General features: G+C 39.6%; 1 protein-coding gene and 1 non-coding gene across 8 annotated transcripts in view; one reads left to right on the forward strand and one right to left on the reverse strand.

Moving 5' to 3' along the window:
- The first annotated feature begins 11,460 nt into the window (after window positions 1-11,460).
- Window positions 11,461-25,998, forward strand: part of LOC148319550 (whirlin-like) — a 123,922-nt gene continuing 109,384 nt past the window's right edge. For all 7 annotated transcript variants that reach the window (XM_088281093.1, XM_088281094.1, XM_088281095.1 and 4 more), the window contains exon 1: window positions 11,461-12,901. In XM_088281093.1, the coding sequence (XP_088137219.1) occupies window positions 12,158-12,901 (744 nt within the window). In that variant the 5' untranslated portion in view covers window positions 11,461-12,157. The remainder of the gene's footprint in view (window positions 12,902-25,998) is intronic.
- trnag-gcc (transfer RNA glycine (anticodon GCC)) lies at window positions 22,241-22,311 on the reverse strand. Its single transcript has one exon. It is a non-coding gene; the product is annotated as a tRNA-Gly (tRNA).

Raw genomic sequence — 25,998 nt, forward strand, 5'->3', positions numbered from 1 at the left:
AGCATGCCACAGTATACTAGTGACACTCATCAAATCATTTTAAAAAAAATAATATTAATGATTTTAATCAGTGGATGTGATCTATCTAAAAAAAACAATAAATCAAGCATGTGCACATGCAACTATGTACAATGATTCAATAACAAAAGCCAAAGCAATGGCATGATCACTGAGAGTTGAATCTATCAAAGATGCAGTGGAGAGGTTGGCATGCACCAGACTGCGCTGTGAGATGTTATCAGTCAGCAAAATGCCCACTGCAACCCCGTTGTCTCCCCTGTGAGGGATTAAAAGAGAAGACAGGGGAATTAAGGATTTAGCAGTGACAGATGAGAAGTCTACCAGCCTATATAATCACTTACAAGGCAGTGCCTTTCATAAACAAAAAAAAAAAAGAAAAAGATGACTTGTTTGATAAGGCCTCGGTTAGTACAGGTAAATAAATGGATGATCATCTGTCGATCCATCACTGGTTGCAAGTCATTCGCAGGTCTGTTATAGAAGAGCAACATTGACAGTTACAAAGATAATTTGCAAACGCAAAATGTTCAATCATTCTCAAATCTCTGAAAATAAAGAATGAGTAATTTGTACTAAATTTGAGCAAGCCCAAATTTTGAGATTGCCTGCCTTGAGTGTAGTGGCCGACTTCGTTGTCCCGCATCATGGAGGGCACATTTTGTAAAGATGCAGAAAAAAACAACATTCAAGATGTTGTCCAACTGAGCTGCAGAGTAATAGTTGTTGTTCTCAAATAGCAGAAGATGTGCCATTGAATTTGTCCTTTTTTTCCTTTTTTTTTTATGTGTGGTTCTCTGTGAGGTCAAAAATTACTGTAAAATCTTTACTAATTAGTTAGCCCATCTATTGTATTTCACGACATATTAGCATCAAGAAAGACGAGTTTCATTAGATGAAATGATAATATTTGCTTGAGCATTTTGGTGATTTGAGAAATTATTTTTTGTTAGTTTTACAGTTAACGTACATACGACAAATAAAACTGCTTGAAGCAAGCACGCTGTGTCTCTTATCTGGAGAACTGTGAGCCTATGAGAAGAGGTACTGAGAACACTTACAAAAAATAATTTTTAATAACTTTAAATGTGTTGTCTTAAGTCATTCTAAATGTGTGTGAGAATGTTAAAACTATTTAAAAAAAAATCAAAATGGTCTCTCTATAACTCAGATTTTCACACATCGCAGGTGGCTCTCAAATGCATCCTCAAGCAACGGTCCCTACACTCCACTCCCCCAATCTATCTTCATTTAGACCACTCCCAAGGAACACTGGGTAGTCATGGGGTACCAAATCCAAACCCTGAGTCAGTAGGACTCTGGAGGACATGCAGACCCAGAAAGTACCCCAAGTACGCAGAATTAATCTGTGGAGCTTCCTGTTGTGTGACCTCATTGCTGACCACTATGTAGCCTGTGATGAATTTTGAATGGATGGCGGATGACCACCATTATTCTGTTAACTGCAAAAAGGCTGCTCCTACAAACCTAACAATGTGGGCTGTAACCATAGCAACCTTATCGCCGTGGTCCAAGGAGTATCTACCCAAACCCAGCACCTGTAATTGGCAGAAAAATGTACGCGTACGCGTGTGTGTGTGAAAATACATTCTTGCATGTCCTCAGTATGATTTGCAATGCAAAGAAATGTGCTAGTCAGTTTCCAAGTGCTATCTGGTTTTATTAGAGTTTTTAAGTGATTCATACACAAAAATGTATTGTAGTGTGAAAAGCACATCCTGTTTTCCCCCAGTGTTGTAATCCGGCAGAATAATATTAAAATGCAGTACATTTCACGACTACATTTCATACCCTTGATACCTTTGGTGCAGGTTTGATTGCTTTATGAATTCAGTCAGGCAAAAGGCCAAGGTATAATCCACATGTACTATAGTTCTGTGTGAGCATTTTAAGTAGAGCGTTGCAGGAAGCATCGCTCACACTATTCCCGCTCAAAATTGCATGTAAAATTCATGTTCCTCACGGCTAAAAAAAAAAACAAAAGCAGCCCCACAGCGCAGCGCCACTTTTGTAAGCGCCTGTAGCTTGTGTAGTTTACATTTTCCCCGCAGCTGAGAATATGTGATACTTATTCAACTTCTTGTCCCAAATTCCATGGGAGGATACACAACAATAGAACAGATACTGATCGTATATTATTCGTACCCATCCATTACAGAAAGAAAATCCATCAACAATCACTGTAACCCGAAACTTGCAAAAGAAAATCCTTCCACATATACCCAGTAAAATTTCAATTTGGCTTGTCAGAATAGTCCAAGGTCTTTTTTTAACGTGCGTTCTTCCAAAGGCCCCATTAACCACTGTTGAGACAAGCCTCCTTTCCCTCACTGTTTTCCTGCTTGATTTTGAGTGTGATGGGCATTGTTCTGGATATGTGTGAATTTTATTTCATGAAACGCTGACTGAGAATTGGATGACAAAGAATGACGGAGGAAAGAATGCACGGCCACCCTTCACTTGAGGTGTTGTCACCCTCGCCACCCCGATGAAAAATGTCTGGTTATGTCCCTGGATCCCCTAACATAAAACTAATTGGAAGTTGCAAGGGTAAATTTGTGTTTATGATTTTTTTTTATTTATTTCCGTCATCGGACTTTCTTTAATGGGGGGGTATCAACAATTTGCTACGTGTGTGCATGTTAATAGCAAAATTACAATGGTCAATGAGCAGTGTTTAAAGAACCTTGTGCCCTTGAAAGCCACACATTGACTGCGAGAGGATTGGTTATGAGTGTGCTGCAGAGGTGCGTCACGCAGAGTGACGGCTGTTAAGGTGGCAAACGGCACACATGCAGTGTCTGAAGACTGGGCTGGTGAGAAGAGCTTACAGTGGAGGAAAACCACATGGTGCCAATAGTTTGCAATTACACTAAAATGTGAGTGTGTGACTTGAGCCAAGAGCAAGATTTGCAAAGCAAAAAATTATATTTCAGCTGATAATATCAATTTGCCCGAGCCAAAATATTTCAGTGGAATTCCATGGAATTGTTTTCAAATCTCCCTGTCAACCACAAACTACTAACACATGAATAAGTTTGCATCACCACTGTCGTGCTTTAAGTTACGAGGCGTCTTTGCCGTTTGTATATTTTTACCTCGGAGTGACTGTTAAAAAGCTCGTAAACAAACGATGGCGGTATCGTTCTTGCTCGACAATTTTATGAATGACGACTTCAAGCATATTAAACACTAGTCTGCTATTAGAAGTGAGCAAGCCCTCATCCCACTACTGCTGGGTCAAATCGACGAGTCTGGCTTTTGTTAGTGTGGCAAATCTCAGCACAAAAAGACGATAAAAGTATTTTAACTCAGGGACGCAGCAGCTCATAGGACATACGGTATGCACAGTATGCAACGCGTCAACTCATCACCAAAGTATTTGTTGGTTGAACAGGCACTTAAGTGACCCGACTTTTTGTACATCCCTTATATGTCGAGAATTGTGTGTGAGTAACCAATTTAGCTTTGACAGAATTAGAATAGGCGCACGTTCGTCAAACCAAACACTTCATCCTTATAAAGCCCGTTATGGAATGGGTGTCATTTTTGTCCAGAAACACTTTTAAGAATAGCTCTGGCATTTTTCTGTCTTGGCGTCTTGGGGTTCTGGTTTGACATTTATGTCCTCTTTGGCTTAGTGAGGACACCAACTAGAAGTATTTTCAACCTGCCCGTTGACGGTGGGAGTAGTGGAAAATTATTCTTCCCCTTTATTCTTGTGAAAGTGCACAAAGCAAGGATGGAACATATCAACATCTGCCTGCGTGTTCTCCTCTGTCGGCTTGTGTTACGAAGCATGTCCGGTGCGCTGTTAGGCTTCTGATTTTTAGCACATTCACTTTCAGAGGCTAGTAAATTAATCATAAGCGCTGGCAATCATATATTAGTTTGCTGGTATTTTATTTTATTCATTTATTACTGTTTTTGGAGTCATAGGCAAAGAATTTGATCAACGTATCCCAACTGTAAACAAGCCGACTAGCGACGCTTCTGCCTCTGTTCGCTAAGTTGGATCTCAGCTCCTCAGGCCGGTGTCAGTGATTCGGGCAAGTGCTCATATGCTGATTTGTTGCAAATATTGATTTATTTTTTCTATTTGTGACATCAAAGGCAAATAATTTTGGAAAAGAATATCCCTAACCCAATACAACCATTGCTTTCCAGTATAGTATAGACCCCCAGTGGGAGACCTTGCAATAAAGCAGGTTGTCCAAATACGTATTTTCCTCTCTGTATGGTTAGGCTCCTGTTCTAAGAAATGTCTGAAAGAAATATTTTTGACAAATTTATTTCAATTCAGTTTTCAACATCTGCTCTAAGTGGAGAGTTAACGTCACAAAATATAAGAGCGGTCCTTTTTCAGCAGTGAGAAGTTTATAATGCAGGTCATTTTGCAGAGTTTGGGGCGCAGTGATGTAAAAATGTACTTTTAACACTTTCTAAACACCGAAGTGATTTGTGATTGATGTTGAGCCGATCCCTAGACAGTCTACAGCTGGTTGTAAAGATAGAGTCGCAGAGTGTGTACGTGTGTGTGTGTGTGTGCTTGCTTCCGTCTGCATAGGAAAATGAAATGTGTTATGACTGTCCATCTTTAGCTGCTCTGTTCTGTGTGATTGTCAGAAAGAACGCAAGGACGTACACATGCAGACACACGCAGTAAGCACTATTTAGAATAAGTACTAACACAAGAAAGTGTACTTAAAAAAAAAACATTATACAGTATGATTAGATATTCTTCCTTGAATTGAAATATCCATCCATCCATCCATTATCTGTTCCGGTTCTCCTCACGAGGGTTACCGGGATGGTCACAGACCATCCCAGCTGTCATCGGGCAGTAGGCAGGGCAAAGCCTGAACTGGTTGCCAGCCAATCGCAGGGCACACATAGACGAACAAGCATCCGCGCTCACACTTTAGAGTGTTCAATCAACCTGCCATGCATGTTTTTGGAGTGTGGGAGGAAACCAAAGCACCCGGAGGAAACCCCCGCAGGCACGGGGAGAACATGCAAACTCCACACAGGATGGCCGGAGCCGGAATCCGACCCACGACCTCCGCACTGTGAGGCCCCCGTGCTGCCCCTCAATTGGAATAATTACATCAAATTGTTACTAGCCTGAAGCAAAACTCCAGGATGTGAAAGCAGACTTTGCATTTTAGAATAGTTTTAAACATATTCAACCTGCTGTCAATGCATGGATATTTTACAGTTGAGTCGTAAACATGATTCTAACAGCTCACCTGGACCGTTTAGCTTCTATGGTAGAATACTGATGAGTCGGTTAAGCATTCTGTCATACGCAGTTAAGCCTATTAGATGAATGCTATAAGCCTTGTTAAGCGTTCAGAATGATTACAGCGTGACATGAAATGTTTTAATTAAGTTTGGGAGTAGGTCTCCTCTTTCCTTAAACTAAAGTCACTTGGAAATATTGAACAGTACAGTACATAATTTGTTGATCAGACACAAACTCCAAAACATTACCTATTTGTTTGGAAAGGGATTTTGTGATTTAGTTCATCCTTTATTAATCTCTAGTAGCATGTGATTACTACTGCAGTCCAAATGACTGAGAAACGGGAATACTAGTTCAACTCAGAAGTAGCAGCTTCAAATTTTCAGGATGAAAACGAGATATGACTTGAAACACACTGACCGAGCAATATGTGATGGTTCTGTCGGCATCTAACGACACGATAACAACACGGACAACAATATCGTTGATGACATCCTGTTTACACAATGAGCGACATCATTCTGCCTCTAACATTTTGAAAAACAATAATTAAAACATTATCTCCTGCTCAACACGCAACTGTCGGCAGTCTTCCTGACTGATGAAAACATGAAAGCTACTTTAGAGAAAATGATGTGATTCATTTAAGTTGGCAACAAACATCACTGTTCTCTATATTGGCAAAATTACCATCTGTGCGTTTTTATTAGCCACCATAAAAAGAAAAAAAAGACAAACAACATAAATCTTTTGGAAAGGAGAGGAAAAAATTGAGACAAACAAGATGACATTAACTGATAAGCCTCCTTTGCAACGATGTATGTACAGTACACTATTTCCTGTAAAAATGCACTTGGCTTTATCTCGGTTGTCTGGGATGCTGCCTTGCCTTGCTTACAATTCTGCGGCGTCACTTGCATCGCTTTGGAGGTACTGTGCAATAACGCGCGATTCCACTCAGCTCAGCTTTAACCTTATACGCAGCTTTTTTTCGACACTGCAGGCTCCTTTTGTTGAATGATCCACATACAGAGCCATTTTTTATGCATAAGCCTATAAATTCTTGCTGAACGTGTTTGAAAAGAAAATAACTTCCTAAAAGCAGATGGTCATCATGCAGGAGCAGTCTTACGAAATCATTCATTACAGGTTTATAAAGCGGAGAATATCAAGATTGTGCCTTAGAATGACACTGTGGAAAGTGTTCGCTACAACACATGTTAATCCAAACCAATTGTCGACAGGACAATGTTATAAAATTAAAGTCTTACGGTGATGTCGACGTGATGAGACAGTGACAGTCAGATCAGGACGTTCAACCCTCATTTACATCTCTTGTAAGATATGATTTTATGGCACCGTCTTGGTGATTGTCCGTTCAAAAAAAAAAAAAAAAGGGACACAAAGCCTTTCCTAAAGTTTCATAATTCTAGTGAGCCATGGCAAATATCCACAAACGGAGAAAACGTGGCACAGTGGTGGACCTTCCCAGCAAAGGCTGGCCAACTAAAATTGCTCCAAATCACAGCGACAATTCATCCAGTAGGTCACAAAAGACCCCAACATCTAAGGAGCCCCCTTTGCCTTGGTTAAAGTTTTTGCAACCACTGCAGACCAAAATATGAATGATATTGCAAGATGTTTTAGGAGAGTATTCTATGGACTGACCTGTTGAAAGTTTCTTTCCTTATATCTGCCGTTAAAAAAAAAAAAATCAGTCATCAGTCATATATGGCTGTGGTAGTGTAATGGTCTGGCGCTGCTTTGCTCCTTCAGGACCTGGATGCCATACTTGCTATGATTAAAGAAACCCCAAATAATATTACAGACCAACAAGTTGATATCAAAATCAGAATGCCCTTCATTGCCATTGTACTCAGAGTACAGCGAGATTGGAGCGCAATATAACACCTAATTTAATTAAACATATCCATTAGATTAATTAAAGATTAAATAAATATGAAATTAACTAAATAAAACACATTTTGTTGCAGTTCTGCAAGGTAAGTAGATATGGGCAGGTTGTATTTCACATATTTATGAACAAAACAATAAATGTATGTTTTTATTTAATTTTTTTCCATTTCTTGATTGACATGTTATGTTACATGCTAGATAGAGAAGCACTTTTAGGACTTGTTACCAGGCACTGAATTGAAAGCTCTTTAAAACTCTGGTGTCTCCACTGACAAAACACATTGTCAACCAAATCGCACTAGTAACTTATTTAGAACCCTATAAAATGAATTCAGTCATCAATTATAATTCTGATCTTTATCCATTATTGTTCATCTTTCACTCTGAATATTTCCTCCACTTTGTGGCCTCTTTACATTATCTACCCTTCACAAGTTGAGTTACCTTTTGGGTCCTTGAGCGATTATTTATCGAGCTTCAGCCTAAAGCTGCAACGTGGGGATGAGTTCAGGTGCTCGGGTTATCAATCATGAAAGCTACATTGACACTATTTACTGCTAAGGCAACTGCCGTACTCAGCTATGGTTTGTAAAGACACCACCGATCTAAAACACGTTGTCTGTATAATGTGCTGTACTTTATGAAGCCGTCTCCTCCAAATAGAATTATAACCCCCGCCTCGTGTAATGTAATATCTTATCTATCAAGTGGTATCATCACCCTCAGATATAAACTGTCACTTGTGTAACTAATTACTTCAGTGGTCTTGATTATGCATGTTTCATGATACTGTGTCGTCTGTATGTGTGTGAGATTTTTGTTACATCAACTTGATTATCAGTGAGACCTGACAGGTTTATCCTATGCTATAATTATTTATGATGGGTTGAGAACTATAAAAATTGGTGATACTTGTGGCGGGCAGAGGGAAAAAAAACGATTAAGTGATTGTGGTGCATCTTCCCGCCTATGGTTTGTGATAACGTTAACATGAATTTTTAATGATGTCTTGATCAGTCTTGATCACCGTTACACTCTTGAGGATTTGTCTGCTGCAAGGAGTAAGAAAAGAAAAGGCAAAATGCTTTTGGGCTCATCCTACAATGGAAAACACCTTTTCCATTTCCTTCCCTCAGGTATGTGCCATCTGTCATTGCACAGCAAAACCATGACACATTCCAACAGCTTTTCTTCACTTACCGTTACATTTGTTCGGACATTGTTGTGTGTCATTACTGGAACTGATTGCACTCATCAAAGGACCTAATCGGACGATTTCCTTTCGCTGTACTTAAGTAGCATTTTCACTCTTCTATGCCCTGTACTTTAAAACAAATATCTACTTTTTGCTTCAAAATCGTTTTTTGTTCCTTGGCAGATAACGGCACAAAGTAAAGAGTGAGAATTAAAGCCAACAGTGGGTTGGGTATTGATTGATTGATCTGGACACACAACACCACAGCAGTGATAAAGAAAGTCCACCAGCGTCTGTACTTCCTGAGGCTCCTCAGGAAATTCAACCTGGACAGGAAGCTGCTGCTGGTCCATTGAGAGCCTGCTGACCGACTGTGTCTCTACCTGGTACGGCGGCTGCACTGAGGCAGACGGAGTGAGGCTCCAGAGGACAGTTAAAACAGCGCAGAGGATTATTGGCTGTCCTCTCCCCTCCCTGTCGGACATCTTCACCATCCGGTGCCTCAGCAGAGCTCATAAGATCATCAAAGACCATAATCACCCGAGCTCACACCTGTTCAACCTGTTGCCCTCTGGCAGGCGCTACAGGTGCATCAACACTAAGAGTAACAAACTGAAAAACAGTTTCTTCCTGAGAGCCATCTCCATGCTTGACTCTCACTCACACCTAGCCTTACCTTGCAGAACAGCGACATAATGTGTTTTTATTTTTCCAATTTTGTATTTATTTTATATTTAATTATTTAATCTTTAATTAATCTATTTTATATATATAATTAAATTGCTGCTGTATGGCACTGGAGCGGGGAGCTCTCTAATCCCATTGCAAACTGAGTCCAATGACAATAAAGGGCATTCTGATTCTGATTCTGATTTGGTGAATCATGAACCCAGGAGAAGATGAGGTAATAGATTCAGAGAAGTAAGATATTTACTTATTTAAGATTTAGAATGATGTTATCAGCTGGAAGAACGACCTGTGGCGGTGACTTTGTGTCTTGTGCCAGCCTGAAAAGCACCGGCTTCCTTGTCTAATCTGAAAAAAAAAAAAAAAAGCAATTTTTCTTAGTCAGTTCACAATTTTAGTGAAGTTATGGTAAATTGTACTTTTGATTGCGACTTTTGTGAATAAGTGCATTTCGGAGTTTGATTTATTTTTTTATTTTTATTTTTTAAGGCAGGGGTCTCAGTATCTTTCCCAGTCTTTTTCACAACTATTTGTACTGGTATAGCTTGGATGCAGGGTGGCCCTCAGTGGCCCCTTGATTAATTCACGCCACCTCCCCCCCAAAAAAAATATTAAAAAAATATGTTTAAATTTAAAAAGAAAAATTGCCCCCCCAAAAAAACCAACCAAACAAAAAAATATTCAACAATACAGATTCTCCATGAAAAACGAGTACAAATGCGGATTAAAAATATCCCGGGACACAAACAGAAAATCCAAGACATGAAAAAATACATTAAAATAATGGAGACGGCTCTACTTATGCACATATCAACCCCTGAAAACATTTGAATGATCGCCAAAGTATTACAGATTTTAGGGCGTTTTCCTATTCATAGAGTTGCTCACAACAAAGCTTGTCATAAATGAGAGCGAAAAAAATGTTGCGCACAAAATACAAAATATTGGGCCAATATTTTTAGAGGTTGAGTTAAATTGAGATGTCCTCATACATTTTGGGGATGAGTGATTGCTGTTTCTTGACATATTAACGGAGGACAAGAGCCAAGATTACCCATTTTCCACTAACAAACTTAGTTTATACATTTTGTAATCAGGAAACTGAAATTAGTTATCATTTCCTTTTTTATCTATTCATTTGGGAGAAATTGGGAAATAAGTGACAATTGAAAAATGCCTACTTTTAATGAGGAATGTGGCCGCCTGCGTACCGAACGTTATTTTCAGTAAGGCCATAATTGGCTTTGCAGACTGACCAGACTGGCCATCAATCAAACAAAACTCACATTACTGTTTCTTTATCTTTTTTTATTTCTATGTGAAAAGCCACTCACCATCACAATTTCACAACAGAAAAATAGCCACTGTAATAAAATCAAACAATAATCATAAGTTTATTTTTTAGAAAACCCTATTGAGCAATGTGAGTATATTGGCCTAATCATTTTTGGGTGAAGTTGGAATGATGAACTTCACTAATATCAACATTTGAGTCAGTTGATTTGTGTGGAAAAAAATATACAAACTAAGTTATTTCATGTTCAGCAGCTTTGTGAAGTCCTTGAAAGGTATCTTGAACGCAAGAGAGCCCTTTGCTCTGGAAAAAAGGCTAAATTATTTTCACTAATATCAACATTTGAGTCAGTTGATTTGTGTGGAAAAAAATATACAAACTAAGTTATTTCATGTTCAGCAGCTTTGTAAAGTCCTTGAAAGGTATCTTGAACGCAAGAGAGCCCTTTGCTCTGGAAAAAAGGCTAAATTATTTTGTGGTTTGCATCTAACCCTTTGCCGGTGGGTTAAGTAGTCAAAAATGAAGTACCTGTGTATTAATAGCCCATATTTTGCATTTATGCACATATGATATCCATATTTAAAATGCCATTTTTGTCATATCTGGTTAGGAAGTGTGTGATTAAAATTGTGGCACCCTCCAATAATTAAGTTGCCCTTCTCAATTGTCAAGATTGTTTTGCTACCCTCCCCTGAAACTAAAGATGGGGCAATGTTTCACCCAGAGCCAGAACTTTACTTTTTTGTAATCAATAAAAAAAAAACATTACGGATACTTGAACTTTGAGTTGTGTTGTATAGTGTTGCGACTGTTGTCATTAAGTGCCAACAAGTGAGTCATTATTCACTCCTAAAGCTAAAGGGTACAATCAACACAGTCAACACACATCTCCAAACAACGTCTGGATGCATTGTGTAACGCCAATGACGAGGCTCAGACGGGAGCTAATATTAGAAACGGTACTACTAATTGAGAAGCGCTTTTTAGCTTATCGTGCTGCCGTCATGCGTGCTCGTGCGCGTGCGCTGAGTGCTATAAATAATCCAATAGAGTCCAAAACCACGTCACTTCCTCACAGGAGCGTCAGACTTGGGAGCAGCAGGCTGCTTTTCACAGTCACGGACGCACTCTCCACTCGGTCGCTGTAGTAACGCGTGGGAAGCGGAGGCAGAGAGCTGCAGCTCGAATTCGACCGATAATTGTAACACCACCCGCCCACACGCTTCACTTTGGGTGCTGAAGTCATGACGGGTAGTTTTTTTTGTTGGTTTTTTTTTTACTGCGTTGACATTGTTTGGAAGTAATTACCACAAGAGGAGCAATACGCAAAAGCTGGAACTTTTTACCATTCATTTCTAATTGGAAAAAAAAGAAGCTCTGTTCCTCAGTTAAGTTGCTGGGCGCTTCGGTGGCTTTCGGTGTTCGTTCCGCTTGGAAGCAGGTGGGCGGATACCAAAGAAACAGCTACTCGCCGGCCACCTGACCCTCTGGAAAACAAGACGACGGCTAATAACGCCAAGCTACCTCACGGAAGGGGGGGGGGCGAACTTTGCGCAAGGTTGTTGTTTGGCTAGCTCGTTAAGTTCCTATTCTCTCACGAAGCGCACTTTAATTTGTGCAGGCTATCCTATCTTGGCCGAGATCTCCCAGCGAAGGCGTACGTGGCTCTGCGCTACGTCCTCTTTGCGCCCACCATGCCAAGCGCCGGCGTAATCCCGATCAGGCAGGAGCCCGAAACGCCTGCGCTCTAACGTGCACCCGGTGTGGCGTCGCGGCCGGGATGAGCACCACCGACCTAGAACGCATGTCGCTCAGCTCCTCGGCCAACTCGGTGGCCTCGAGTGCGCGAACGCTCTCGGCCAACGTGAAAAAGCTTCACAACGCGCTCAACCTGCTGCTGAACGACTTCGAGAGGGAGCAGTTCATCCACTGCCTCAATGTCTACCACTCCAAGCGCAACGTGTACGACTTGGTGCAGACCCTCAACGTCATCCTCAACATGCCCAGTAAGCGGCAACTTCTCCCCATGCTGCGGCTTGTCATCCCACGGTCTGACCAGCTGCTCTTCGAGCAGTACACCTCGGAGGGCCTCTACCTGAAATCGGATTTAGTTGCAAGCAACGGTACCGCCGAGCCCCTGCCGGGTCACTTCCCCAGCGCCAGCCCGACTCCCCCTGCGCACTACTCCCAGGACAACCCAGCCGAGTTCCAGGTGGCGTTGCGTGGTTCACCGGATAGCTTCAGCACCAGCAGCGACGGGACAGCTCCCCTTGTACCGCTGCTCGGCAGGAACTTTATCCATGAGCCACCCGGCGAGCTGCGACAGGTCACCATGAAGCGGCACAAGAGCAACGAGGGCCTGGGTTTCAGTATCCGAGGTGGTTCGGAGCACGGAGTGGGTATCTACGTGTCCCTGGTGGAACCAGGGAGCCTGGCTGAGAAGGAGGGTCTCCGGATCGGGGACCAGATCATGAAAGTCAACGATAAAGTCTTTGACAAAGTCTCCCATGCCGAAGCAGTTAAGGTAATTCCCCTTTTTTTTTTTTAATGAATCAAGCAACGGAGATCAGATGACTTTATAATGTTGACTGAAAGGTGAACGGTTGTGATGAAAACATGCGCGTTTGCTTGGATGTTTATCAAGAGAGATGAGGGTTTGCGGCCATCTATGCGTCCATATTATGTACTGCTTGTCTTAGTCACAGGGAGCTGGAGCCAACCCCAACTTATTTGGAGTGAAAGTCACAAGACACTGGTTGCCAATCAATAGCAGTGTACATACAGACAACCATTCCCATTCGCACCATCAGAGTGAGAACTGGACGGGAGTGTACGAGAACACTATCACTGACTAAGCTTGTGGCTCTCGCCCATGAAAATTAAGTCTTGGACCACTTAAGCCCGAGCCACTTGCCCATTTGTCCACGAGCATAAAGACAGCCCATTAGCAAATGAGGTGATGAAAGAGTGTGGCTGATTTGTATGCAGTGCCGATTGATTTCAAAGAAGCCAATGTCAATAACTTGGCAGAAGGTGTACTGAGCTTCTTGTTTTCTTATATTTACTTTCTTCCATTTAACCATTTGTTGTTATGGATTTCACAATTGTCATGCTCTTTTACGTGCATTTAAACCTGTGGTAAATAACCTCCCAATATGGATTTGGTGTGCTTTATAACAACTCACGCCGCTCGTTAGCTTTGATTTTCCGTCTATTTTCGGTAGTGCTTGTCATGGTTGAACTGTAGCCTATCCCGACAGACTTTATGCAAGGACTCTTACCAGCCGAATGACGGCACATAAGAAACAACTATTCACACTCCTTTTCACACCGACAATATGTTCAACTTCTAGTCGACAATTTTCCTGCCATGTGGAATGTGGGAGGAAGCTACTGAAGAGTACCTGGAGAAAACCCACGCAAACGCGGGGAGAACATGTCAACTCCTGAGCCGTGATCAGGCCAGACAGAACCTTTTATGTGTGCGGCAGACGTGCTAACCACTTGCCCTCCATGTTGCCGAGTTAAGACATTAATGGACACAAGTAGATTTCTATTTTGGATATTGCAAATACATCAAAAACATTTTGAATCTTTGTTACGTCTTGTGTCAGAACTTCAAATAGCTCGGACATAGATTGTGAGAATAATTTTAGATTTATCTCTGCTTAAAAGTCGGGATGTAAAGATTAATTGAAAATCTGTTTAATATCGATATAAACTGATTTAAATATGCATTGAAATAATAAAAAAATTTTTTTTGCATGCTACGTTAATCAATGTGTTTTTGGTGCTTCCTTATGATATGTTTTATGGTTTCTGTTAATTCTCTGACATATTGGCGTGTTATGACATCCTTATTTTCAGTATTGATTTGTTTTTTGCTCTTTTTTCATTTTTCTTCTGTTCATTCTTGCTGGCTTGATTTTTTTTCTTTTGTTGATGGCCTATTTGAGGTATTGGCACGCTTTATGTGGTTTTGCTCCTCCTGTCCGTTTTTACTTGGTCAGTTTGGATCGGGTCGGGGAGCCGCATTTTGAAAATGTTTTTATTGTCATGTCACTCTGAAGTGTGACAGCTCAGACAAAGGCTGAAGTGACAGCTTCAATTGTTAGCAAGTTAAGAGATTTCTTTCTTCAGTGGTAAAAAGTTTTTGTCTGGTAAAAAGAAACTCCAAACCAATTTTAAAGAAGAAGACAATATGGATGCTGGAACGCTATGAAACTGAACGCGGACGCGCTGAAACACACGATAAGAATGGCAAAGAGCATTTCATGGGTTAATTCACAATGCAGTCCAACGGCTGACTGGCAACTCTGCTTTCTTGAAATGTCACTCGCCAGAGATTGTCCAACATATGCAAAATATGCTTAAAATCGTTTTATGACTCAACAGATGGTTGGACAAAATTCACACAAGGTCTTAAGAGACCATTTTTTTAAAACGGCACTCAGTCGTTAAGCAACCTTAGTTGTTGGGTATACTGTTCCTTCTTTTGTTGAAAATGAGCAACGATTGCCAACAGATTGAGGGTTGCAGGTGATTTTTTTTTTGTAATCATTTTGTGTTTTCACGTTAAATTGAGTCATATTTGAATATATTTCACCAACCATGTTTTCTTTCTGCGTGACGCTCCCTCACTTGTCTTATATTTGATAAGAGTGAACTCTCCTAACTGACTTCTTCTTTCTGCGGCTAAACATTCACAATGTCTACAATGAGCCGATACGAGTGCCCGTATCAGATATGCTGTGTCACAAAATTTTACCTACATGTGTTTCGAATTGTATTTTTTTTGTTTTTTTTGTTTCAGATGGCGAGAATTGCTTGGCATAACAATGAGTGGTGCTTTTCATATTTCAATGCGCGAGAGTAATGGCTTCTGTGCCTGCACACCTGTGATAAAGTTCATTTCACACTGCATATGTGGACGCACTAACGTCGCAAAATTGACCGTACACGTTCTGTTCGGTTCGTGCAATTTTCTTCACGTTTTTTTAAAATGGTTTCTCGTCTTTGAACGCAAGGCAATTGATTACAGCAGATGTAAAAGCTCTCTTTTGGCATAAATGAGGTCTCGGAAACGAGTGCATTTTATTTCTAAGCAGTTTCTGAGATGTGTCATAGGAAGGAAAGGATGTGTGTAAAGCAATGTACTGTACTGTATCTATGAATTGAGTTCATGTTGAGAAGTCCAATTTATCTGCCAATCCTCGTCTCTGTGTTTGCTCACCGATTATGTAAAATGTGTCAGCATGAAACATTCCACTCCCACATATTGCTAACTTTGCCTGGTACTTGAGAGGCTTCCTTTTTATTTCAGCATTTGCTTTCTGCTACATACTGCATTTTACAGCACATTCGCATCTGTGCTTGGTCAACCATTGTTTTTTTTGTTTTTTTTTCCTTACTGCTTTTATTTGTCTGGCAAAGCTGGCAGTCAATTGAGAGGCTTTGCCTCAGTTAAAAAAAATCTCTGGAGGTCATTAGTTCTCAAGGTAGTTTATTTTTTTTATGCCTTCTCGATTTCGACTAAATGTCATTTACAACAGGACACGTTTTAACCTCTTAAACTCAAAACAAGCAGGTCCGTTTCTCTCAACGCTTGCAGCCACTGAAGAAAATGGAATATGTTGATGACATCTTAGATTGCAATTTCATAAAAGATACCCTGCACGTTTGTAATTTATAACGTCACATATACACGCGTTCGCGTAAAAGACAAGGTTATATGGCTTCAAGAGGTTACGGCTATTCAGTTTGTGCAATTGAACTTTATTTTAGCAGTCAACAGACGAATGAGAACCATTTAATTCTCGACCAATAGGTTTGCCTTGAAAGGTAGAAGCGGGGCCCCGCATAAGAACTATAATGGGACTTTTGTTGAGAGCAAAAAGAATGCCAAATGACATTTTTGTTATTGCATTTTGTGGGTTTATTTTAAAGGCTTGGAATCATTAACGTCACAACTCTGCTCTGGTTTCATACTTCTTGTATCTGGCTAGATTGCAGACAGTACAGACAAACATTGAATATAATATGCATAGTTAACACTATAAATAAATTATAAATGAAATAGCCAACTCATATCTATCTATCTTTCTGTATAAATAAATAAATATATATATATATATATATATATATATATATATATATATATATAGAGAGAGAGAGAGAGAGAGAGAGAAAGAGAGATATTTCTTTATTTATTTATTTATTTATTTATTTATTTATTTATACACACACAAATAAATTCAAAGCCTATACAGAGGCTGAGCCCTATGGATTTTAGCTCCTGTCTTTGAATAAGATGCTCAGTGGATTTATGCCACCGGGACACCAAGAATGCCCAATTCAACCACCGCATCCAGAATGATAGAAATTCATGAATTCTCTAATTCCATCTCTTTTGAAACATAAACAATCAAATCCCGAAAGTTGTCTCTAGCTTGTACAGTACTGTTATCAACTCTCCTGAATGTGTTATTAAGGCGTTTCATGGTTCAACATTTCTACTTAGTTGTAGGAAATTGTGATTGGCAAACGCAAGGTGTATAACAATAAAACACTTCTAGAATGACATAATCAAGAGTGAAAGAAAATAATTTGATGAAATGGGTTATAACACGCTTCCATTGCTGAGTTGACAATTCTATTAAAATATTTCTTTGCTATGCTGTGACACTGTTATACTACTTGTCGGCGTATATTGAGATTTTGTATTTGTGAGATGGTTCAATGCAGTGATATTGGAGGAATATCAGGCAACAAAAGCTGAGACAGCACATGGCCAAATTTAACTGATGGATGAATCAGAATAATTAACAATTGAATAGCCAACCTTTCCTAATATAGCCATTGTGCCATTTTATCATTTGCTCTGTTTTTATTGATTTAACACTTCAGACACACAGACTGTCTTTAAGCACACTCGGCCTAATTTAATAGCATTTGCATGCTTCTTTAGAGACATTTTCCCAGGTTTTCCATGCAACCTTTTTCGTTTGTTTGTTTTGGAGGTTACACTCTTCAGTCTCTTCTTGAGTAAAATTTATGTTTGAATGAGCTTAAGTCTGGAAATGGAACTGTCGAGGCTAATACATTGCACTTATTTCTCCTGATGAAATCTTTTGTTATTTTGGCATTGTGCTTTGGATCATTACCTTGCTGCTACGACGAAGGCTTTGTCAGTGTGTTTGGTAGCATCTTTCTTTAAATTGGCAGACTTTATTTTTCAGCTTTTCATTTTGCCACTACCGTCCCGTTCTTCATCAAGGAAGATTAATGAACCTGTCCCAAAGCAAGCCATGCAAGCCAAAGCCATGACATTACCTCCGCTGAGTTTCACAGATGAGCTCGTGAGACTTCATCCCCGCCAAAATGTACCCTCACTTCACTAAAGGTTATCTTTGTGTTAGAAGAACATAAAACTCTTGCCTGCCCCACAATTATTAAAGAATGCCAATGTAATTTTTGGACAAATGCCAGCATAGCCTTTGTAATCTTCAGTGGATTTGCAGCAATCTGTAAATTGGGAAAGTTTCAGTTTTTTTTAGATTGCTGCTGAATGGCACTCGCAGAAGATATTTTGGGGCTTTTGTATTGCTCTAAAAATGTTTCTTCTTTCATCCACTTTTGTGCTTATCCTTTATTTGTCTGGCTGTAATCAAGTGCACCAGTGGTTTCGTTCTTCATCAATACATTCCAAAAGGTTATATTGGCAATGGCAAATGTTTGGACAATAGCTATAATTGTTTTTCATTCATAGTCAACGCTCTGGGTTTTTTTTTCTCAATTTTGTTTTTCTTTGTTTTACAGTAAATGTGGTCTCCACAGGCAAAACCCAAATCTGAAACAGAGGAGACATTCAATACAATACATCTTTATTTATATAGCTCATTTCACAAGAGCTGAAACTGTATCAAAGCGACAATTTATTGTTTGAATAAGCAGTGTAAGACGCACCTGGACAACATAACGCACACCCGTAAGACACATTTTACAATTCTTTTGCTCACATGGAAAATCGGTGGCTTCAAATTAACCTAAATATTTAAATTGCCCTATTAGCACAGGATTATTGTTTTTCTTTTTCTTTGATGTCCGCTTAATTAAAAAAAAGTTGTCTTTCGATAAATCATATTTTAGATCCTGGAAGTACTGTACATGTTTTTCATTTTTATTAATGACAGATTTCTGTCACTTGGACTACAGTAAATGGCCATTTATTTTTACATTTTTAAGAATGTTTTTGGTTGTAAAAATAGGCTTATTTTCATTACATTTTAATGTATTATTTACATGTATAATGTGACAAATTGATAAGCTAATAGGAAACATTTTGTTACTTTCTGCGGGGCAAAGGCCATCGCAGGCACTGCCATATTGACACCTGTTACCATGTTGTAGCATCGCCGAAGGCTCTCGGGGGAGACGTAAGTCAGTGAACGCCGTTTATTGGCAACAAAACATAGCCTACTGTATGCCCGTAACGGACGCACAAACAAAACTGGGACAGCTGCAGCAGTTTATGGGCGGGCCTGGGATGGTTAAGAACAAGAGTGACCTTCTCGCTGTGGACTGAGCTGATGCAGTTGAAATAAGCATTTGTGTAAAATAAAACAAATTGTTAAGTGAGTAAAACATGTGTGGATTTCCATTTGAAATCAATAAGAACATGAAGTCAAAGTGGATTGTAGTTTAATTGTTTCAATAGTGTAATTGTAATGCAATCTTAAAAATAATCAGTTATCTTTAGTTGCCGTATGTGTTCAAACCAGTGGCGGGCCGTGCAATTCACAAGTAGGCCTTCCGTGAAGTCCTACTTAATCGGACTTGAATAAATACGCCTCATAATACCACCATTTAAGACATCACGGCTGGACAAATAATATGCAGAAACACACTTACACAATATTGTGTGAGTGTTGGACGACCTAGCTTCTCTTGAAAGTTCCGTCTTGAAAATGGCCTCGCAAATGTCTCTGCAATTAAATCCACACTTTTCGCTCCTTCGACCGTTGTGGTTTAAAAAAAGCAAGAATATATTTTAGATTTTCGAATGGTCGCCATTTTCGACTTTCGGGTGTGTTACGTCCACATAGCGCTGCCCTCTCACGAGTGAATATCTAATCACAAAACGCTTTCATCACCTTCAACGTAAGGCCTGCGAGAATCTGATTGGCTATCGCAACTGTCTATCACTTGTAAAAGCCCTCTTGAGACACAGAACAGACGCCCGCACGATTGTATCCGAAGGCTTCGGACGAATAGTGCGTGCTACTGGTATTGTGAAATCTGCCTGGCAACACGAGCTGGCTAAATTCTGATTGGATGACAACTCTAACCTACAAACTCAACACGAGGACATCAATGTGAAGGTTATGATCATGATTTCTTGATTATGTTGGGCCAGCAGAGGAGACCTTATAGGCCTTGACCGCCACCTCTCGTTAGAACAGACAAGGAATTTGTATCTGGTTGTTGGAGTCACTCAAGTACCAGCAAAATAAAAAAAAATAGTATAGCAAAATATTTAAGGACTTTTGTAATAATTTAATTTTGGTTTTGGCCATGACTCGGCAGTCATGACTTGATTTTGTCATGGTTTCCTGGTGTTGCTGTCTGATACAACATTGCAGATTGGAATAAATGATTGCACTCTGTTAATTTGCTAGTAACACACAGGAGCTGATTGGACAAAGTCAAGTGATTTGCTTTTGCCTAAGTTCCAATAAAAGGTATCGCAAGAGCATTACACAAATGTCAGACGACCAAGAATCACATCTCCCAATTCTCTTCATTGTCAGTCCAACAGAAGCTGCTACTACTAAAGATGTTCCTTCTGAATATTCTTGTAGTGCTCAGAGTGTGACGTTTTCTACAATATTGAATTAAGAAACAAAAATATTAGATGCTGTGCAGGTCTGAACCATTGTAAACTGTCCACACACTATAGTATTTTTTTTCTTGATCAAATTTTAAGGGCAGTATTTTAAACGATTTTCCCTGAAATACAGGTTGCAGCTAAAAAGGGGTTTAGCTCAGATCAGGTAGGCAGAGAGAAACTATTTTAATCTTCTAGGCGTTTAATCACCACTGAGGGCTGACAAGACTGAGTGTGGTTTGATGTTTTGATCGCCGTACGAGGAATAGACAAAGAAGGAAAAATGTTTCAGTTAAAGAGCATGTATGGCAATAAACAGTCCTCTATGAATAAAAGCTTTTGAAAACAAAACGACCTGCAGTCAGGTCACGACCTCAGGCTTATATGAGAGACTTTCTAAGCAGTTGTAAAAATTCTGCATCCATGCAAGCTAGATGTGTCATCACAGACAATCGTTCATGGAATAAAAAAATAACATGTCGTCTGTGGACAGGGGCGTTGCGAGGCAAAAAGCTCTTCTGGGGCACAGGCCCCCGACTGCAGGGTTGCGCAACCATGGGTTGCGGACCACCACTCAGAGATATATATGTTCTAAAAAACGACAGAAATTAAATTTTACGTGATCACCTTAACAGGAATGTAACAGATGCTTGCCAGTCCAGAAAATATCAGTTAGGCCATGAACGAGTGTGTGGTGGAAAAATCTTGCCCGACAATATCCCCAGGCAAAGCTGTGTGTGTGTGCGTTGGAGCCGTGGCAGTACTGGCTTGGATGGGTACAAAACTTAATTAAGTCCTAATTGTTTTTTGTAGAGAGTTGAAGTAAGGAGAAAGAAAGCATGCCACATTTGGTCAGCTTGCTTGAATGTGTTCATATAAGTTAACAACTGTGAGATCTGTATAGATTAATGAACAGCCATTTGCCATAACTATGCCAAATGCGTAATATTTTGTTTAATGTAAATTTTAGACTACGCCAGAAAATTCCAGGAGTCATATATCGCGTCTTTCTCTCAGCTCAGATGGACATTCTTGCCGTTAGCTCTCCAATATTCCACCCCCTCAAAATGTCGCTTCTGTGGCACATTTTCTCCATGACACAGCTGCACATTTTCATTGGTCTTTTATTATGACTGGTGCAAGGCACACCTGTGCAATAATCAAGGCCTTAAAACAAGTTCCTTCATATAGTATGTCTCTCGTGCCAGATGCATGGATCGTTTTATTAAAGGTGACATGCTCATTACAGATATCAGGTATCAAATCACTGAACCAAGTCTGAGAGATATGAGTGAGTCATTTGCTTGTATGTGGAGCGTATTATATACTTTATGAAAAATGGGAATAAAATGTGTGTCATATAAATACTTCTGTGTGTTATTATGGACCATCATTCATTCAGGATCACAGAGATGTGGATTCAGTCATAGCTACTTTGGGGAGAATAACAAGAAAGACATGCACACGTAGGCAAATTTGTACCTTAAAAAAAGAAAAAAATATATATACAACAATGCTCAGCAAAATATATTTATACTGAAAAGTAAGCCAATTTATGTTAAAAAAAAATTAACTAGTGCAACAGGTAACTGAAATAAGAACTGCTTTTAAATTGCCATCCAACAGAAGTATTAAAAATATAAAAAAGATGTCCTTTATTAGTCTCACAATGGGGAAATTTGCAGTTGTTACAGCAACAAAGATCACACAGAGGTGGCGGCGTAATGTAGCCGTTAATGTATAACATTAGCAGCAGACATTCAGAAAAACAAACCTATGCGAATAAACACAGTATATACGTGTATACACAAATTTCAATGTATACACTTACATCCCACAACATATCCAAGTGTAAGGAAACACTACTAATGTCTGTCCATGGTACAGAGGGTAAATAAATAAAAATGTTGCAAAGATGAAAAATACTGCAATGTCCTTGGTAAACAAAAAGCAGCATTGGTCAATATAAAACCTTGTTGCATTGGCCGGGAATCGAACCCGGGCCTCCCGCGTGGCAGGCGAGAATTCTACCACTGAACCACCAATGCTACGTCAAAAGCACTCGGTAAACCTAGCCTCAATACAATATTGGAGAACGTTATTAGGAAAAAAACAGACAATAACGGCAGTGCAACAATGTCTGTGGCTCTCAATAAGACTTCTGCACGTTGCCAGCAATTTGGCTCACTCGTGCCGAGCTGGTGGAGCTGTTTCAGGTTTCAGCCCCTTCCACAGATGTTCATTCAAATTTAGATCAGAGTCACGAATCTTGGAATTATTCTCGCGTTTTCTCCTCAGCTATTCATGGATGTTTCAAACCGTGTGTTCTGAGGAATTATCCTCTTAGAGCGCGCATGTGAGATTTTATTGTAACATGTACAGACTCAAGACACACTGCACCGAGCTTCCTTTTATAATTATGTTGCACAGTCAGTATGCAATGTTCTTTTCTTTGTCTGCTTTTTGTTTGCATCTGTAAGCATAGACCACTGCAGTTCAAAAACTGCAGTTTTGTCCCTGTCATGATTTGGCTTGGGGGAGCCCCCAAATGCTGGGAAGCAGGATTGTGGTATGGACTTCATTTAATTGGAAGTAAAAAAAAAAAATTTAAAAAAACAAAGTACTTGGGGAAACTAATGTACAAAACAATAAGAAACAAAGTATAAAAACAAACGCCAGGAAAATAGGACTCAAAAAATAAAAAACCCACAAAATCGGCAGAGGACATTATACAAAGACAATGACCCACCAAAGACTGAAAGGAAACTAAATACAAACAAATTAACAATACAACGAGGAACACCTGGACAAGGCACAAAGGGTTGGAGGGAGCTGATTGGGTAACACAAGGGACCAGGATGACAAGCACAGGTGTACACAATTAACTTGACGAGACCTACACACAAAGGAACGCAAAGCTAAACATGAAACTAAAGTCAAAAACCAAAATCAACAAAATTTTTGGTCGAAGGTGATTCACCCACAAGCTTTATGACCAGTTTATAAGATTTTTTGCTAAATTGAAGTCTCATCAGTTTCAGTTGATTTTATTGGTCATTGTGGGGTTTTCTTTCTTCTTGGTTCAAGATAGCAATATTTCAATGTCTGATTTTCACAACTGCCGGTTGACTGCATTCTTAACGTAAAGGCTTTTCACGTTTCCTTGAATCGTTAGCATGCTTAAAAAAGTGTAAATGCATTTATTTCTACTGGCTGGTACTGCTGCGAGGATGTGTTGAATGTCATATTACTAGCCATGGTAAAAACGTCTGCAATTAGCAATGACAGTTGATAACATTCCTGATTGGCAAATTAGAGGTGGAGGTGCTATTGGGTGTTATACGATGGAGAGGAAATTGATTTTTTTTCCCCCTAATTAATCCTCCTGGATCTTTGCAAAAATGTGAAATGCTTTCATTTGGAGGGAAAGTGTCACCAATTGCTCCCAAGGTCTCAACTATATTAACTCACTCATTTGTCATCTCTGCTATATTATTAGTTAATATACGGCAGCCATTTCAATGTTCAACTACCTTTGTCTGGAGAATATTGTCAAGCTTTTGATTTATAGTCAGGAAAAGTCAATATCAAATAGCCAGGTGGAAATGAACATGACATTGTGAAAATTGTGTTAAATAATGCTTTCTTTTCAGTCAGTAAATGAAGATTGATAGAAGAGACTTGCCCTGACCTCAGAGGGGATTAATAGATAAATTGAGTTTGATGCATATTTAGCATCCTAAACATCACCCGATTATGAGACTCAAGAGCGTGCGCTTTGAATATTAATGAGGATTTGAAACATTAATTTTTCCAATGGTCTGGTCTGTTGCTTTTCTTACATCTCAGATAGAATTACGGGCTGGTGTCAACAGCAAGGTGAGTTAGGGGGAGACACCATACATGATGAATTAAAAACTTTTGATCTAACTATTTGGCATTGAAATTGCATCAAATGAAGCCGGTGGCATCGCCGTCAATCATCTGAAGATAACTGTGACGCTAGGGTCATATCTCTCGTTAGGAGTGAACATCTCCTCCATCATGGGCAATCGTTCACTTTCTTTCCACGATATTCTGCAAGAGCAGAGGAACTCTTTCGCAAAGAGATTTATTCAACTTTGCTGCCGGTAAAAACTATTTCAATCTGGGACGTGCATCTTAAATCGTGGAGGGGGCCACAAATTTTGTTCAGCGCTAATGGAGGGGCTGCATAGGACGAACCAGATGCACTGTATGTGCATATGTCGGTTTAATATATATCCAGGTTTTGATCATCTTTCATGCAATTCACTATTCACTTATATCCAGGAACAATTCCCCATTGGGTGTAAGAAAAATACTCCTGGACACAGTGCAATCGTGTTTATACATATTGCACATGTACAATCAATATTAGGAATATTAAATTACAAATTATACACTGTTTATGTTATTAAATATGAAATATGAATTCAATGTGTCATAATATCATGCAATACATTATTATACATTAACAGGTTATATGTATACCAAATCCTGAATGTATCAGAATTTATCAATGTCATTATGCATCACTGTCAATATTTATTTCACTCTTGCACTGCACTCCTCTCAAATTATTTTTTTCCATTATCTTCATATAAACTGTTGGGACTCCAACTGCAAAAAAATGCTTTCATTACATATGACAGAGCACTGAAAAAAAATGAGTCTGTTAAAATGAGTATAGTCATGATCATATCTAATACAGTAGATCTCATCTTGTCTGTTTGTTTTTTGACAAAAGTGTGAGCTGCTCCGCCATAAACTCATGCTCAACAGTCCTAATTAGCGAGAACAGAGATGTGTGTTATGTGGATTTGTGGGTCGATGATTAAGGTTTGTGGAGAGATTTGTTTGGTGTTATTTTGGGTGACTTTGATGGCAAATGTTTCCTCAAAATGTTAGTCGAATTTGGAGTACTCAAATTTAGAGGATATCCATCCATCCATTATCTGCTCCACTTTGCCTCACAAGGGTCAAAGGGGCGCTAGGGCCTACCCCAGCTATCTTCGGGCAGTAGGCGGGATACACCCTGGACTGGTCGAGAGAGAGAGAGAGAGAGCGAGAGAGAGTGGGGAGGAGGGATGGAGGGAAGGTGGGAGAGAGAGAGAGATAGAGAGAGAAAGAGAGTGAAAATTACTGAAGAATAAAGGCTTTACCAGGTCAAAAAATTATTGGAAATCCAACCTTACCAAAGAGAAGAATAGTCATGTTCGATTTATTGATACTGTGACCCACAGGAGACATTTTAATCCTCCTGTGAGAGTCTTTGTAGATTGTATTTATTTATTTTTCCTGCACACTCCTGGTAGGCCATTGATGATCGGTTGGCTGGACTTTATGAGAGAAAAAATAACAAAGAGCATGCCTGCCGCACAGATTGTTACCAACAGCAGGATATTGGCTCCGGGGTTTGTTCTGTCTCTATCATGGCTAACTGCTACATTTTTAAAGACTGTGAACCTAACTGCTAAGCTAAGTGTTGCATTTTTTTAAAGACTAACCTTGTCGTCTTGTGGTTAAAATTTTGACATGCCTCCTTTGGTTTTTGTCAACCACTTATCGTGTTCAACGCCACGCCCTGGACAAGTCAGCAGACAATCACCACAACATTCGTCACAGTTAGAAAGACAGACGGAATTAAGTGAGCCTTTGTCATATGAAGAATTAATATTTTCAACTTTAGAGAGGAATGAGGGCTGTGTAATGTA

This window comes from Idiotropiscis lumnitzeri, chromosome 18 (assembly GCF_059441095.1).
Source record: "Idiotropiscis lumnitzeri isolate Australia: NSW breed Sydney's pygmy pipehorse chromosome 18, RoL_Ilum_1.0, whole genome shotgun sequence".
NCBI classification, from domain to species: domain Eukaryota; kingdom Metazoa; phylum Chordata; class Actinopteri; order Syngnathiformes; family Syngnathidae; genus Idiotropiscis; species Idiotropiscis lumnitzeri.